The 17,392-nt window shown below is 39.3% G+C and overlaps 1 protein-coding gene across 1 annotated transcript in view; it reads left to right on the forward strand.

Annotated features, from left to right (window-relative positions):
* Nucleotides 1-13,825, forward strand: part of LOC103808762 (nidogen-1-like) — a gene marked incomplete at its 5' end in the record, with an annotated part of 23,125 nt that extends 9,300 nt beyond the window's left edge. The window contains 8 exons of the mRNA XM_009081566.1: nucleotides 875-1,099; nucleotides 1,714-1,886; nucleotides 3,811-3,937; nucleotides 7,902-8,073; nucleotides 10,043-10,220; nucleotides 11,481-11,584; nucleotides 12,139-12,251; nucleotides 13,704-13,825. Of these exons, the coding sequence (XP_009079814.1) occupies nucleotides 875-1,099; nucleotides 1,714-1,886; nucleotides 3,811-3,937; nucleotides 7,902-8,073; nucleotides 10,043-10,220; nucleotides 11,481-11,584; nucleotides 12,139-12,251; nucleotides 13,704-13,825 (1,214 nt within the window). The remainder of the gene's footprint in view (nucleotides 1-874; nucleotides 1,100-1,713; nucleotides 1,887-3,810; nucleotides 3,938-7,901; nucleotides 8,074-10,042; nucleotides 10,221-11,480; nucleotides 11,585-12,138; nucleotides 12,252-13,703) is intronic.
* Nucleotides 13,826-17,392: the final 3,567 nt, after the last annotated feature.

Genomic DNA, 17,392 nt, shown 5'->3' on the forward strand with positions numbered 1-17,392 from the left:
TGGCATCTAGAAGGATATATTGATCCAGATGACATTCCCTGTTGCATGACAGATGATACTATACGAAGATGTATATTTTGTCCAGACCATTTTGTAAAATTGAAACAAAAAGAACCAAATCCCTGAATCTCCTGACAATCTAAGAACTTTCTTTCTTTTGTAGTTTCTACAGTTATACATATGCATGTGGTGTAGCCATGTTTCTCTGTGCTTTAGCAAGGACTGGATGATCTGTCCCTGCAGTTTCTTTTTTAGATCCAGAAGTATCAAATGAGTGCTCAACATTGACACCTGAATTTTAAAAACCTAATATGTATTATAGGAAGTGAAGCAATTCTTTGTAAGTTCTGTAGAGAATTCAGCATCTGCCTCATGTTGTGATTTTTCTCTTGTGGCTTTGAAGGGAAACTTGACTTCCAGCATTATAAAAAAAGCCCTTTAGCCAGTGTATGGCCTGACTAATTGGTCACATTTTAAGGCCCATGGATAATTGCCAATGAGTAGGCATCAGTTTCCAAAGTTGGACAGAATATTCTTGCTCATGTGCCTCGAGGAGAAAGACAATGTTTTCCAGCTTCTGTTTATGACCCTTCAGTGAAGGAAGCTGCAGGGGATCTGTTCTCTTTTAAACTTTACAGTGAAAGATAAAATGATCTAAGTTTAAGGCAAATATGTCTTACTTATATAGGGCAGACTGTTCCCAAAGGTGTGCTGAAGGCATATGCCTTCAAGGTTTGCAACAGTGCCATGTTCCTCTGGAGGTAAGAATGCTTGTGATAGGTGGTCTGCATATGTTAACTGTTAATGGAGTGTAATTATTAGTTAATACAAATATTCACTGGGGTTTGTGTTTGGGTTGTTTTTTTTTTCCCAGAAATGGAAAAGACCAAATGCCAGCATGAACGAGAAGTAGCTCTTGGCAGTGGAGGTGCTTTCTTCCCAAGGGATGTAAGAGTTGGTCACTTCATTCCCCAGTGTGATGAGCATGGGAATTACCTACCCACTCAGTGCCATTCCAGCAGTGGATATTGTTGGTGTGTGGATAGGGATGGAAATGAGATTGATGGCACCAGAAGTGGCCCAGGAGTTCGACCACCATGTAAGTGGCTGAAGCAGTTGTTTCTTGTGGGTGTCTCTCTGCCCAAGTGCACTGTCTCCCAAATGTGAGGCTTGGTCATGACCCCGAGACACAGCACTGACTTGGAGCAATGCAGACTTCTGCTGTCCCAGTGATGAGATGACTCGTGCCCTTCAGTAACTCCAACATACTTTTTTTCCTTCAGTCAGGGTATCTGGACAACTGTGGTGAGCTTCTGAGTAAGATAGCTTTCTAGCTTCTACCCTACCTTGAAACTGTGAGGGGCCTGTACACTCTCTGGGAGCTGTGGGAACTGACCTGCCCCAGGAAATGAAGGATGTTCCTTCCTACATATTCCTCACTTCAGCTGCAAAATAAGATAGTTTTTTATAAACATTTGAAAGAGAGCAATTAAAACTGAACATGAAAAGACCTATTATGTCAATTGCTCCTTCTGTCAGCCAAGGGGAAAATCTCAGAAGCTTTCTGCATCTGATTGTAGTTATTAGGGTCTGCTTATAGGGCCTTTTCCTTCTAAGAAATCTGACTGTAATTGTGTGTCTGCAAATAACAAGGAGTGTTGTTATGCTGTACAAGCTAATTTTTCCCTATCTGTTTCCTTCTCTATTAACAAGGTTTGAGTACAGCTGCTCCTCCTGTTGTTATTGGGCCCTCTGTTCGACCAGATACTGTACCTCTGCCACCAGGAACACACTTGCTCTTTGCCCAAAGTGGTAAAATTGAACATATTCCACTAGAGGGAAACAATATGAAGAAAAATGGTGCGAAAGCACTCTTGCACATTCCAGTAAGTAACCTGGTTTACTAAGTCCGTGTTTTTTATAAGATTTGTGACAAAGGTGAAAGTTAACGTTTGTATACATAACTTAATAATTTAATTTCAAAACTCATTTTTTTTGCTCTTGATTAAAATTTCAGTATCCTATCAATTTGCCAGTGAAAATTCCTGGCCTGATGAGTCAAAAAGCTTAAACCTGACCTGTAGACAAAATTATTTGCCTTTAAAGAATATCTCACAAGACAAAAATCTAATCTCACATGCCTCTAACAGCTTTTCTGTTCCTTCCATTGACTTTCTGAACCTGGTATAAAAGTCTAGGAGACCTACAATAGCAGTAGGTGGAAAGGCCCTTTTTTTTCTGTTCTAGCTCCCTCAAAGATTTTTCTTGAGTCTGAATCTATTCCTGTTTTTCAGTCAGTCCTCTGCACTTCTTGGCTACACATATATTTTTCTAACTTCCTTTATTTTTGCTTCCTTCTCCATGTGCAGGCCCAGTGGGTGGTAAATCTTTTTCCCATGCTTCTTACTACTGTCCTGAGAATCTTTTTTCCTTCAAAACTAATTACTGGTGCTGAGAACCTCTTTTTTTTTTTTCCACCTGTCACATGCCAATCCTTTTCACTTCCAGTTGCATCACATTTGTTTTGCCTGAGGCCTAGGATTTTTGTTTCCATTCCTGTGTTACTTTATTTATAATAGATAGCAATATCAGGTAGCATACTGGCATATATATATTACAGTGAGAATTCAGTAAACAAAAACTAGCTAGATTACACACATTCACTTCAGTGAATAGTACCACAAACTCTGCTGTGGTGTAAGGGCAAAATCAAGCTTTTGCCCATTGTCTAAAGTGCTGCTACAAAAATGTAAAAATGAAGTGAAATACTGTGTGCAAAATGGGGCATGATTCTGAATCCTTGCCAGCTAGTCTCATTATTTACTTGGTCCAGCTTAAATGAATTAATTAAAAGTATCTTCAGGAAAGAATATGCAACTCTTCCTTGAAAGTTTCACCAAAATGAAACTTTCAGTCTCTGCTCATAGTTGTCTCTGTGCTGTGTACTTGCTAAGTGACAGTGTTCAGCAGTGCAGAGGTATTTGGCTTGTTTTTCTACCTGCAACATTAATGTATGCTGATGAATAAGTGCATCTCTTTTAATCCATGGATTTGGACCATCTTTCTAAGGAGCTGCAAATTACAAAAGCAGCATAGGTGACAGACTTAGGAATCCATGTGAAATTGTTTTACCCTGAAAGTCTTTCATTTGTGTGAAGGAGAGTTTGGGCTCTAAACTCAAACTCTAGTTCTATTCTCTTTCTGCCTGGAGAATTGCATATAAATGGTTCTTTTCCCTGAGAATGTTCTTTCCAGCAGAATGATTTATGTAGTATTTGTTTAAGCTGGCTTTTTTTGTTTTAAAAGCTTACTTTGCTAGAAGTTGAGTGAAATGATGCTATGTAGGTAGCTCTGCTGAAATGAAGTCATTATGCATGGGTTGATGAATATGCAGAACACAAGTCAGATTGGATGGAAGTTACTATTCCCCCTTCAAGGGAAAGAATGAAAGAAAAGAAGCATGTGAGGAATAACACAGTAAAATGTCAGTATGAACTTTCTTTAAATGGATATGCAGGTGAAGTTGTAAACATCAGACCAACTGTTCAGTACTAGGATCTACATGCTTCTTTAAAATAATGGTGAATGGTGTCTGCTAGTTAAAAGGGACTTATAACTGATAGTATTTTTCTAAGCTATTCTAAAATGACTGTCACTCAGTCATTTTCTGTCTGTCTTCCCCATCTCCTACCTTTACTCTAGAACTCTGTATTTTTCAGGCTTGAGACTTAGATCCATAAGCTAGTGCTGCTGGCAAGTGAGTAATTGCTGTTTAGCATAAGCTGATCTAACTTGCTTGTTGACCAACAGGACAAAGTTGTTATTGGAGTTGCTTATGATTGCATGGACAAGATGGTTTATTGGACAGACATCAGTGGCCCTTCAATCAGCAGGGCTAGCCTGCATGGTGGGGAGCCAACAACCATCATCAAAACAGGTAACGGCACAAAGTTCTTGCTCCTACTGCTCCTTAAGAATCATATTAGAGATTCAAATTTAGTAATGTACACTTCCTAAGTTTTGCCTGAGCTGACTAGAGTTGCATCTATGTGTTAACATGAAATATCATCTGTGGGTGTCACTCTTTGATTTTAGTTCTGGCAAGCAAGGTAAGTGCTGGATAGCTGAGATTTGGTTAGTATAGTCCTTTTCTCTCCTGGTCTCTGTCTGTCAGCTGCCTGCTTTGCTCAGAAAGGAATGGTGAGCATGGAGGCTGAATCATAGAATCAACCTGGTTGGAAGAGCTCTCAAAGATCAGAGTCCCACCCTACTGCTGTTACTAGACCTTGGCACTAAGTGCCACATCCAGTCTCATCTTGAAAACTCCAGGGATGGTGAATCTGCCACTTCCCCGGGCAGCACATTGCAATGCTAGAATGCCAGCAGAATCTCTGCTCTCTATTCCTGGGCTTGAGGATCAAACATCAGAAAAGTTAAAAAACATTTCAGCTCTGACTTTGCATGCCTACCACTCAAGTTGCAAAATGAAAGTGAGTAAAGCCACCTTCTTTGGGTTTTACCCTTGGAGCTGCTCAAGGATTTGAGAACTGGGACTAGAGGGTATTGTGGAGTTACTGCTTTTACAGTCTGTATCCTGTTCTTATACTCCTTTCTTCAAACTTTGCAGCTCGCTGCAATCCATTTCATTTGCATTAGAAAGGTAAATGTAAACCCATGCAAATTAGATATAAAAGCCTTTTTTGAGTGGAAAGGGTTAAGGGGAAGGACAGGTTTGGAGAACAAAAAAGTGAATGGAAGCCCGTTTTGAATACCAGTGTCTTCAGGATTCTAGAGCACCTTTGAAGTCAAGATACTAGAGGAGGTTTGCTTTGCTTTGGACCCTTAGCAACTATTGTTAAAAAATATTAGGAAATTACTTTATCAAAATGATCAGCCAGTTTTAAAACTACAGTAAATTTGCTTTAGTTTCCTTTGGATGCATAGAGAATCGCTGCCCAGAGTTTGTGCTTTGGAATAGCCAGTTTACAAAGACTCCATTCAGGCTCTTAGGGACAGTGGACAGATGGGGGCAGCTTGGATCCTACCGTTTTCCTGGGAAGAGAAAAGGGAGAGCTTAAGGCAATCCCTAACCATCCCAGCATTTATGGAGCTTCATATTTCTGTTCGACTTGATGGCTGAGGTATTTGTAAGACTTCTTTTTCATCCTAGCATATTTAATCTGAAAGACTCTGACCTGTAGTGCAAACACATGCCTGTGCAACTTACAAATTTTGCAGGGAAAGGATTTTCAGTTTCCACAATTAAAGGATTTTCTCAGATTCTGCACTTTTAATAGTGTGGGAAATTACTATTGCTACATATTTTATATGGATATGAATGCCTATCTAATGAGAATTGTGTGTACACATTAAAATTCTTACAATGTATCAAACATTTGAAAAATATTTGTGAAGACTTTCAACTAAATTGGATTTTTTAAGGTAGCTCAAGATGTTTCAATGCCACATGGAAACCTAATGGTTTTTATCTGCTACAAAAAACATTGTATGTGTGAAGGCATCTCATGATTTCTGTTGTCCTGTTGTTTGCGTAGGAAGCAAATGCTGTTCCTGAAGAGATCAGGAGAGATGTTGCACTTTACTTTCAGTGTGTTAACAGGCATTTCAATAAGGAATCAGACCAAGCTAATATTGAATATTCAGTGTTTGAATGAATATTTTCTGTGCTGGCCAAACCCAAAACTTTAGAATTTCATGAAGTAGGAAAATGCCTTCCTCTCAGGAGACTCATGAGAATCTTTTTTGTTTTGATCTTTTTCCTCCTGTGAGCTCCAGCTGCTTTCTTCAGTTCATGTGTATTTTTGTGGAATGTACTACTTTTTTTTTTTTTAAAGCTCTAGTGATCCGAGTTGTGTTGCTTTGCAGAAACATGTGAAGCCCCATCCAGTTCTCCTCTATCCCTGCAGCTGTATAGCCTGTGGAGGCTCTCTCAGCTCTGCAGCTGTGGGGGCAGGTTAGGAGAGCTTTCCTCTCTCTGGTAATTGCTTAAGTCCCATCCGCTGTACATGTCTGTACAAACTTGTCCCCAGGGAGAGAGTCTGCGGCTCTGTCAGGCCTGATGACAATATAGCAGGAATATATTTGTGTCTCTGGAAAGTCTGGTGATACATGAAGCCTTATAAATTCCTGTACCCATCCTTCCATGGGGGATAGATTTTTCTGGCTCACTGTTAACTGCACAGAAGAGGCATTTACTTTAGGCTTCTTTAAATCTCCTGACATACAGCTGACACATTGAAGCAAGGACACTAGTAGGGAACAAGGGCTCCTGGGAATCAGTGACAGCAAATCTTTTGTCTGCTCTACCATCTTGTGTTTCCTAAAAGAGTCTGGGAGCTCCTCATTAATCTTCTGATCCCAGAGCCTGGGGATTGTCGCCACCCATCATGTCAAAATGAGGCCACTCTCAGCAGCCTCTGCCATTAGAAGGAAAGAACTAGGAACATTTGAGGGTCTGAAGCAATATGAGGTGGTTTCTTGTAGATGACAGGTTTGGCTCCACAGAGGCACTTGGAGAAATACAAGTAGTAATATGAGTCAGTGTAACTAAGTTAAAGTATATGCCCAAGTGCCCTTAGGAGAAGTAAAGAGATGACTGATTCACATTTACGTTCTTGCCCTCTCCTCTCCCAACATAAGCTGTGAGTCAGAAGCAGTGAGACACATCATATTTGTTCCTTTCCACCTCTTCAGCAATTAGTATAAATCTAAAATGTTGTGTGCAGATTAAGTGTGGTAAATGTAATCCAGTTGAGTGAGAGAGCAGAGGCTGTTAAAGCTATTGTGCAACTATTACTCATAGCGAAGTCACAGTAGCAAATTTTAGAGAGCTCTACCCAATGTTCTGGACCAAATGTGTTTTGTCCAGAGAGGTTGCTTGTGTCACATAGTTTGTTTAATGGCTGTCAATAAATCAGCTTGAGAATTAAAAGAAGGCTAATAGGCCACATTCCATTGGTGCATGGATCAGTATGTGAAAAGTGGTTTTTTCAACAGCTGGCTGGTATAAAGGGTCACCTCACTTCTTTTGTGGAGTGACCATGTACAGTTCTTTCTTTTTCTTTTGGAACTGAAATTGGACTAAAATTGATTTTTACTTGTCTTTGGATTCATTACATTCTGTGTGGCCTGCCTGCTCTTTTTCGATGGATGTAAGATGAAAAGTACAGAGCAGTTTCTCATAGTGACTGAATTAAACTTCATGTATTTCTTCTACATCCTTCATCTGAGTTAGAAATTACTAATGCTAAAGCAGTAAGGTCATTATCTGCAATTTCCTGTTGCTTTTGGAACAACTAACTGTCCAAGAAAAACTGTGCACATACAGTACTAAAACATGTTCCAAATGTTTTGCTCTGCAAAAACAAAGAACTGGATCTAAATTGCATCAGTTAGCTAATACCATTGCCTCTAATGTTTGGAGTTTGATTATGTTTAATTATTGCATTGGCTGATTTTAGCATAAATCTAGTCTTCTGAGGGGTGCCATGTATGAAAGTACCAGAGACAAAGAAATACTAGGGATTATAAAATCCATTCTGTGGTCTGCTAAGGAGGGCAGAATTCTGATGTTCTCTACTGTTTGTTTCTCTGCTATCAGCTCTTCTTCTGTCTGCCTAGCAAGCAGAGCTTACACATGTGATGGGTTTGTTCCTCATAGAATTTGTCATTTATGTATTTATGAAAGCTTTGCGTATTTCAGCTTCATGAGGTAAAGTGTGTGTTCCTCTTCCAACTGACATGAAGTAGCTTTTGTTGGACTACAGCCAGAAAACTGAAGAAAACGTAACCTATCTCAGTTAACAGTGATGCTTATGAGGCTGAAACTGTATTAGAAATAAATAGAATGCCTAACCATATTTTTCTCTCTTCTTCCGCAGACTTGGGAAGCCCTGAAGGGATAGCTGTAGATCATCTAGGTCGCAACATCTTCTGGACTGACTCTCAGCTGGATAGGATAGAAGTGGCTAGGCTGGATGGGCGCCAGCGTCGCATCCTTTTTGACACTGGCTTGGTGAACCCCAGAGCAATTGTTGTGGATCCTGTGAGAGGGTATGGATGTGCTGCCCAGAGATGTGCAAAGCTTGATGTTTTTAGTTATTTAACTATTTATCATGAGTGTGTACTCTGAGACCATGTTTTCAAGCAGTCTGTAGACAGTAATAGAAATACCTTTTCCTAAAACAGCTAACAAACAGATGAAACAATCTACTTGTGTCCTATGTCTGAGTGGTATACCGGAAATAATACTTCTAAAATATCTGCTAGGCAATACTGCGATATTTCTTGAGGGATTTGTCAAATAGTTACTTATGCCTTGCTTTCAGTATGTTGTTTCAGTACAGGATGACAAACGCTGTCCTTAACAAAAGAAATACTTTTTTTGCAAGATTACTGGTGTAAAGTACTAGATTAAGCAATCTTATATTTTCATTTCCATCATGACAGCCCTTCTTCCTGTATGGAGTTCCATCTTGGAAAACTCCCATGGTGTTTCTTCTGTCATCATTTTCACTCCTGTCATTCAGTTGCCTGAGAAGGTTCTATTAGGCTTCTATTTGAAGATGCATATACCTACTTGCTTCAAAAATTGAGCCTGTAAGCAGCAGTCACAGAAATAGCCTAACAGAGTGTCAGTAAGGAAGTGTAAATGTTTTCAAGTTATGGTTCCAGCCTGCAAAAATGGAAGTATATACATATTTTTATGTAGTCTTTGATCAGCTGACATTTTTTCTCACTGAATATTGGAAGAAACACAGGAAAAAATCAAAACTAGAATAGAGTTCATGGTAGTACTGCATGTCTGTTCATTATTGTCTGAACTTGCCTGCACTTTTCCTGGTGCAGCTTTCTGTAGCATGGCCACTGCTGAGAAGAGACATTTCAGTCAAAATACTCAGAAGCACAGAGGCTTTTTTTTCCTCAATTTTGAATTGCTGGCAAACACTACTAAATCATTGCTAAATTGATATAAAAGGCATTTGGAATGCTCTTAGTGCATACAAAAGTGAAGTCTTTCTCAGGGAAAGTTTTTTTGAAAGGTGCATCCTGATTCCAGATGTTGCCAACAAGGTTTTATAGTGAAAAAAGAATGCATGTGATTCATGAAAATTTGAGTGATACGAAATTAAACGAAAAAGTAATGGTATTGACTTCTCTAATTCCTCTAATACAAAATAAACTTTTACGTTGTAGTCGCATAATTGTCAATTGGAAGCATCTGGGGATGCACATCAAGCAACATCATAATAAGGAGAAACAAATGCACTTTGTGGTGCAAGAGAAAAGGAGAGGCACAAGTCTAATTAGACCAAGAAAAGACCTGTTCTCCATGCAGAACCTCACTGATGGGATGTAGGTTCAGGTCAAGCAGCATAGACTTCCGTCTCATAGCAGATTGTGTGTGCTTGCTAAGGAGTAAACAGGGTGCTTGTGTTGAGGGGCCATGTAGATTCTCAGCTGCAGAAAGTACATCCAAGGAACAAAAAACACCACTAACAAATGGTCATTAATAATAAAACATCAGTGAGTCAATAGCCCTCTCTGAGGATCTCCCCTGAGCATAAACCACTCTGATTCCATTGTATGTTGCTTACTTGGTGCATTGAAAAGAAAAATACAGTTTTGAATGAATCCCAAGTGTATGCCAAATGCTCTTGCTTTAGCCTGAGCAGATGTGATGGGCAGTGAGATGGAGAACTCAAAATGTACATTTTGAATGGTCCTCAGAAGTGTTGAGATAAAGGTATTTTTGGCTGGCATGTTGCATGTAAGCTAAACAATTTAGAGAAAGCCTTTCTTCTCAGGTGTGTGCTTGCTGCTTTTGTTTTTAATGGAAGTATATTTTCTACATCTTCACTATAATTTTTCACATTGTATTTCGATATAGAAGTAGTCCTTATTATTATTTAAGTGATTTAGGTATGTGCATATTACTTTTGTGTCCTTAGCATTTTCCTTAATTGCAAAAATTTTTGAGTTCAGGTGCTGTCTTAACTCTTGCCTTTTTCTTCCTCCTAAGAAACTTGTACTGGACTGACTGGAACAGAGAAGCTCCTAAAATTGAAACCTCATACATGGATGGCACAAACAGAAGAATTCTTGTTAAAGATGATCTTGGGTTACCAAATGGACTTACATTTGATCCTTATTCTTCAATGCTGTGCTGGGTAGATGCAGGTAAAGAGGTGCTAAAATGTTTCTTTATAATAGTAATAGAATAAGTAATTGGCTGTAATGATCTCTTGATTTATTCACTGTTACTACCCCTGTAGCATTAACATGCATGCAAGCTGAAAGGTTTCAATTCACCAAATTTTCTAGGAATGCAACAGACTTGTATCTCTGTGTCTTGTATGTGGCTATCTCTTTAGGTAGTGCTTAAGCCTTTGTAAAGGAAGTTGTTAGCATAAGACCAGGGGAAAAAACACTGTTTTATCTAATCAGGCCTACAGAATGTCATCCTGGCACTATTGTTCTAAGATGTGTAACCTGAGGCAAAGTCTGGTTTATATTTGACTGAAGCAAGTCTTGAAAAAGCAATGCAACCTAAAGATCAAGAGATGAAAGTTCTGCAGCTGACACATTGTTAATTTTGTGCCACTGTGGTATCAGTTAATGTGCTTTTCATTCTCATTTAAACTTCTGGGTATTTAGCATCTTGCTGCCTCTCTCCCTTTAGACTCTAGCAGAGGTCTCTTCCTGTGGAGATGCTTTTACATCTCAAGTCACCTTTCAAGTTTTGGATGAACTAAAACGATTGAGCTCTCTTTTGATTCCACTGTAAAATGCTTTCTCCAGCCTTCAAATATATCTCCTGCCATCTCTAATTTCTTTTTCTCTCTTACTTTCTTGTTCTCACATTTGTCTCTCTTCCTTTTTTGTCTAATTTTGAAACCCATTACTTAAAAGAAACCCACACATGTTTACATTTACTAGCAGAGTTCACAGCCTGTGGCAGCTTTGCAGTTAGATGTTTTTGCACCCTATTTGGATCTACAAGTTAGATGTTCTTCCTGCAGTCTCACCTTCATGGCCCAACCCAGCAAGCATTTGGGAAGATGCTTACCAAGCCAGCTTTACAAAAATGCCTTTCAGAGGAAGTGAAACTAGCTAATGGCTCCAGAATGGAGGAGACCTTCTGTCAACTTCCACACCAGCCTGAGGATGCTGGTATTTCTAGTAGGAAGCTCAGCTTGTGAGCAATGGCCATGGCCATATTGGGCATCTGTGTTCCTTTGTTAGGTAGTGGGCTGGTTAGTGTTAGCACCCAAGTATTTTCCATCCAATTTTTGGCACATGCATAGATGTGACATGGAGGAAGGCTTTGGCTAAGCAGCACACTGAAAGACTTCAGGAGTTTTTACTCTGTTCATGCTTGCATGCTTACGCTTGTCCCTCATCTCTCATGAGAACTCTCTTGCTCTGATTCAAAGGCTTAATTGTTTCCCTAAAAAAAAATGAACCCTAATCAGCTTGGTCGACGAAAGGTTGTTGAAGGAATTCAGTATCCTTTTGGTGTTACAAGCTATGGGAAGAATTTATACTACACAGACTGGAGAAGGTACATTATCTGCTAAAGAAATTATGGAGTGCTTTAATCTCTTCTCCCTGGAAGAAACTGAAGTATATATGGCATTTCTCACATCTGACCTCTCACACATTCCTATTTTGTTGTTTTCCTGGCAATAACTGTTGCAGGGTGGAGTGGGTCTGTAGAGCTGACCTATTGCCAGTTAACTGGGTTTGCGTTTTCAGCACAGTGATTTGTCCTCTAAGAAAATGATTTTTAACACTGAACATTTTTGGGAAAGGAGTGAGCGTTAACGTTTCCCTTATGGCTGTACTTGCTGTATTGTAGTGAACAGAAATTCATTGCTCTTGGCTTTCAATGCTTTATATGATCTGAATGTTCAACCAGAAATGAGGGAAAAAACCCACTTTTACTTTTACTAATTGTAAAAACAAGCAACTTGAGATTTTCTCCTCTTTTGGTTCTGCTTTGGTTTTGGCTTTTGTTTGTTATGGGGTTTTGGGAGGTTTTTGGTTGTGTTGATTTCTTTTCCCCTGTATTCCACCTTCATCTCACCTCTGTATATTCTCCTCTACATACTGCAGGGATGCTGTTGTAGCAGTGGATCGTACGATTTCAGTAGAAAATGATAACTTCCAGCCTTACAAGCGTTCCCGTCTCTATGGAATTGCCACAGCCTTTGCTCAGTGCCCAGGAGGTAACCCAGATGATTCTCATGTTTTTACCACTCTGCAGCACCTTAGTGTATAAATGAACTTATCTTTAAGCTGCCAGCTGATCTAGATGGTGGACTGGTTAGTAGTTAGACTTCCATTTACTAAGAAATTAAAAACCACCTATAATTTTTTTAGCAGTTGTGGTTGCCACATGAAACAATGGGAAGGAAAGAGGAGACTGTTCTGTCCTTTATGAAAGGACAAGTGTATGATCAAGATAAGCATCTAACCTGTCAAAAGCTGTGATATTGTCATCTAAATTGAATGCTATATTCATCGTTAGGGCTTAATTGAGTTATTTTTAAGCTTAAACTGCAGAAAATATCATGGTCTTCCAGATGTCCTTAATGAGATGCAGTGTTTTTAAAAATGGAATGTTCAGAAAACAGCAGGTGGTAGGGTGGCTGGGCAGAGCTGGCCTTTCTGCTCCACTGAATGTTACGTTTTTCAGATATGCTCTGGAAAAACCCCTTGTGAAGCTTAGAAGAGAAGTTGATACCCTTGAAATATAATTTGGTTTTTGAGAAGCAGGATCACTGTGCAGTTGTTCTTCTTAGCAAATCACAGTTGGGAGAGAAGGGTTTACCTTTTGTTATTACAATGTGGCTGGAATTATAGGAATTGAGGTATTATTATTTTAGGCCTAAAAAACACCCCAACCCTCAAGATAGCTTCTGTTCAAATTATTTTATATATGTAGTAAAAAGCAATTCAACTGAAGTCTTTCCTATGAGCTTAAAAATGCATATACATGTCATAATTAAGAAATCAGTTAAGCTGTTATTACTAGCTAATTCACAGTTCCATTTGGTAAGCATTGTAAAACTAACCAACATTGTGTGCTCTGCAGAATGTTGGTGTCATTTCTTTCTCATCATTCATCTAGTTTCAAGTGTTTTTCCTGGGATGGATGCCTTTCACCTCAGATCCACTGCTTCTGGCACTGCCTTCTCTTTCATTTTACCCTTCAATTTCAACAATTCCCAATCCACCCAACTTTTTTTTTTGTTTTGTTTTCATGGATCATTCTTCCATGTTTTGGTAGTATCCAAGGATGATGTTCTGTAGCATTTTGGACTTTGTCCCCACGTGTTGCACTTTCTCTACTTCCTCACTCACTGTTCATTCCAATGTCTGGGACTACGTGGCCAGTTTATGAAGGGGATTTCAGGATCAGCCCAGTTGATTCATGTTGCCTCTCCCACTCTGTCCTGATATCTCAGTGTTTCTTTGATGTGACTATCAAGTTGACACAAGGGATATGATGACTGTTATCTCCGCAAAGCATAGTTTTGTTTGACTCCTAATCTCATTATGGCTTGTTTCTCTAGTATAGTCATAAAACGTGCAGTTCTTCATGTATGTATGTTTGATTTTATTGAGGGTTTGCGCTTGTTTTTCTTTAACATTTTACATCTTTGGTTTTTTTCCAGGACATAACTACTGTACAGTGAATAATGGTGGTTGTACCCACCTCTGCTTGGCTACCCCAGGAGGCCGTACTTGCCGCTGCCCTGACAACACAGTTGGAGTGGATTGTATAGAAAGAAACTGAGCGTTAAAATAAGCTTTAGGGCAGCAGACACCTTTTGGAAATGTGCTGTAAAGAATTCACTCCTATCAACACAATCAGACCCTAAAGATAAGTGTTCAATGCTGCAGACAGCAAGCCACAATGTGCACGTGCAGACACACACACACATGCACACGCAGAGGCATGCAGACACTCACACACACACACATGCACACGCAGAGGCAGTGGCTGTTTTGTAGCAGTTAAGCAAGACAGAGCTGCCCAGGTTGGGTCCACCTTCACTTTAATCCTTGTAATATTATCTCCTTGCTTTTGAAGGTAAATTTGGAAGCCATAGTTGCATCTGCACTGGACTAGGAGGATGTGTCTCTTGGCAAAATGAAAGTAACAAATACCAAACAGAGTAGAGAGGGTGACACTACTCACATCCTGAGACTGGGTTGTACCTTGGAGTGTGCAGCAGTTATCTGCACAGTGGCATGCTTAACCCATCAGATATGTGGCTGAGCCTTATCTCTAGCTGAGAAGAAACCAGGGGGTTCCAAGGATGAACAGATGTGAGTGAGAACACCCAGTAATAGCACAGATTTAATACCTAACTACATTCCTTCTCACTCCTAGTCCTCTCACTTCCAAAACTTGAATCTCAACTTTTAACTCTTGTGTTGAGGTACTTTATCCATGTGTTGTGAGGATAGTAATTCTCACCCTGGCTCATGTGGTCTACAGTACATTATAGATAATCAGCACTGCTTAGTGGATATATTTGAAGTTTTTCTTAGGTTTTAAGAGATTTATTTTTCTTCTGTCTGAGGTGGATTCCTGAGTACTTCCCTAAAATCCACTAAAGAAACTTTAGATAGAGATCTCAATTGCTGATAGTTCATCAGAGAATGGATGTTGATTCATTTGGAGATGTTTGATTTTAAAGAGATACACAGCCACATTTGTTTTCTGAGAGATTTTAAAATAATATTTCTGTTTGATTCTATAAGCCTTAAAGTGGTCTCTGAATTCTATCCTAGCAATCTTTCTTCTTTAGCAAATCATGCCATGCATTTTCATAGACCATGAGAAACCATGACAGTTAAAAATCTGATTTTCAGAAGGCTCACCTGTGCCTTGGTGCTGAAAAGAAAGAGATAGTGATGCCCTGTTTGTGTGCCAGTGTTTAGTAACAATGTTCAGTAAAAGGTGTGCTGAAAATCAAAGCAAGAAGAGAAGATCAAAATGCATATTCGTATGTCAAATTAGCAGTACAAATCTGGGAGTGAAGTTCGACTTCCACACTGTGTGTTGGGAAGGAAGTTTGCCTGCAAGCCAACTGGCAGCAGAGCAAAACAGAGCTCATGAGGCTTCTGCCAGAGCACATTTCACTATGTCATGACCAGAGAAGTAAGCTAGCATCCCCATTTCCTCACTCCCTCTTCGGACACAACAGTAACAGCTTTAAACAGAGCCAATTCTGAGACTTAACTGTGTGACATCTTTAATTGTATATTTATCATAAAATAACAAAACATATAAACTTTTTAAAGATTTTTTGTATAACTTTTTATAACTTTTAATTCATTCTATTCGTACACATAATCGGGTATGTCTTACTGTAAATATCAAATTTTTGTTGAAATGAAGGTGCTCTTACTCTTTCTCCAGAATTATTCACATATCTGGTGAAATATTAAAGTTTACACTCTGTACAGGTATCTACAGTACAGTCAATAAAAATGGTTGTTTTTTATTTTCCATAGAAAAGAACATCATGCCTGTGGAAAGAAGTGATATGTGTGTCTCAAATCTCTTTTCCCGTTGAGTTCTGGGTTTTAGCTAACTCACATCTAGTCATGATAATTCTCTTCAAAGATGCAACATTATAGGGGGAAAACTTCTGTTGGGGCTTTTGTATTTTGGAAACAGTAGGATAATTCTACTCAAAACAAGTACATGAGTGCTTAGAAAACATACAGCTTTTGTGTTTCGACACAGATTTTTTGCTGGTTGTAAACTCTTGTTTACCTTTGTCAAGTAAGTATAATTCAGTTGTACCATACTTCAGTCTTCTACCATAGGGGAAACCTAGGGGCAAGCACAAGATTAAATGGAGGCAGAATTTATCCCTCTACTCCAGGATGCCCTGGTACTGGGTTTCTGGGTGACAGGGTATTTTGCTGTCTGGTGCCACAGAATGCAGGCTCTGCATGTGGCTGGAGGTGTGCTGTGGCTACAGCTAAGTGAAGTGTGGCCTGCTGGAGGTGGTGATGCTGAGATTTAAACACCTCAGCTTCTATGACTACAGCATATCATTGCCTTGGGAAAGCAGGGGTTTGTGTGGCAAAAGACTCTAGTATTAAGTAGGTGGACAGCTGGAGACAGCATGCCTGTCAAGTGAGCCATTGGAAAGATGGACAGTGGGGCAGCAAGCAGAGCTACTGGGATCTAAAGGGTGACGTGTACCAGGAGGAGAATAGTGTTGATCTATGCTGGGGACTGCAGATGGAATTGGAGGGAATTGGGCCTTTGTTCATTCTTTACTGTATGCTTTGATTTATTTTTTTTCTTTTTAATATTTGGACCAACACAACATTCCCCTTCATGTACTATGATGACTACTAATTTACAGAACCCTAGTCAGCTCATTCTGTGCTAATCAATGAGTCATGACAAAGGTATATTTTTACACTACATATTTGGTTAAAGAAGTAATGGAAAATAGGATGGGTTTTATTTCATTATTAACATTAATTTTTTTATAGTATAATAGGCTGGTACTGGTAGTCATGCCAGTCTCTGGTTGAAGTAAAGATTCTCTGCAACTGTAGTTCACCTTTTTTTGCCACAAAAAGTAGTGGATATCCAGGTTTTCCAGGAAAGGAGAACAATTTCTGCAATGGTTAAACAAAGGACAAAATGCTACTCGGAGTTATTCCAGAGGTAGGTTAAATGTTTTCTTAAATTCTTCCATTTAGATCTTCCAGCACACACAAAAATACTTAATGGTAAGACTATTAGTGATGTTTATCAATGATGTAATAAATTGCAGATAAGTGAAACTACTAAAAGCAGTAATGGCTTCCTTATGACTTAGTGGGATGGTTTGGCTACCTTTCCATCTGAAGGGTGTTTGAAAACCTCAACTTTACTCCCTTTAACTTGTAAATAACTCTCCTCATGGTGGGCTTTTCTGAAGCCCAGCATCCAGACCAGTGTTGTTCCTGGTTGATAAACTGCTTACTCTGCAGTTCTCCACTTGCACAGTTTTGTCACAACATATTAGATTTTTAACTTGCAGGCCTATAATTAAGAATGACAGATGATTACTAGAGGATAATGGCCCCTCAATGGCAGTGTCACAATGCATCAGTTTTAACCTATGGTTAAATGCAAACTGATGTTGTGTGTAGTGTTTCACAGTGTATTCCTTGGAGAACTTCCTGGGGTTAAAAAAAAGCAGGATGTGAAACACATATGGTTATAGAGCATGCAGTTGTGAGAAACCCCCTGCTTGGCCTGTCTGTAAGAACGAAGCATTACCTCCAGAACCTGAGTCCCCAGCTGGGGATCTGGCAGCAGTTTGTTCATGAAGTGATT

Source organism: Acanthisitta chloris, unplaced genomic scaffold (assembly GCF_000695815.1).
Source record: "Acanthisitta chloris isolate BGI_N310 unplaced genomic scaffold, ASM69581v1 scaffold9949, whole genome shotgun sequence".
NCBI lineage: Eukaryota > Metazoa > Chordata > Aves > Passeriformes > Acanthisittidae > Acanthisitta > Acanthisitta chloris.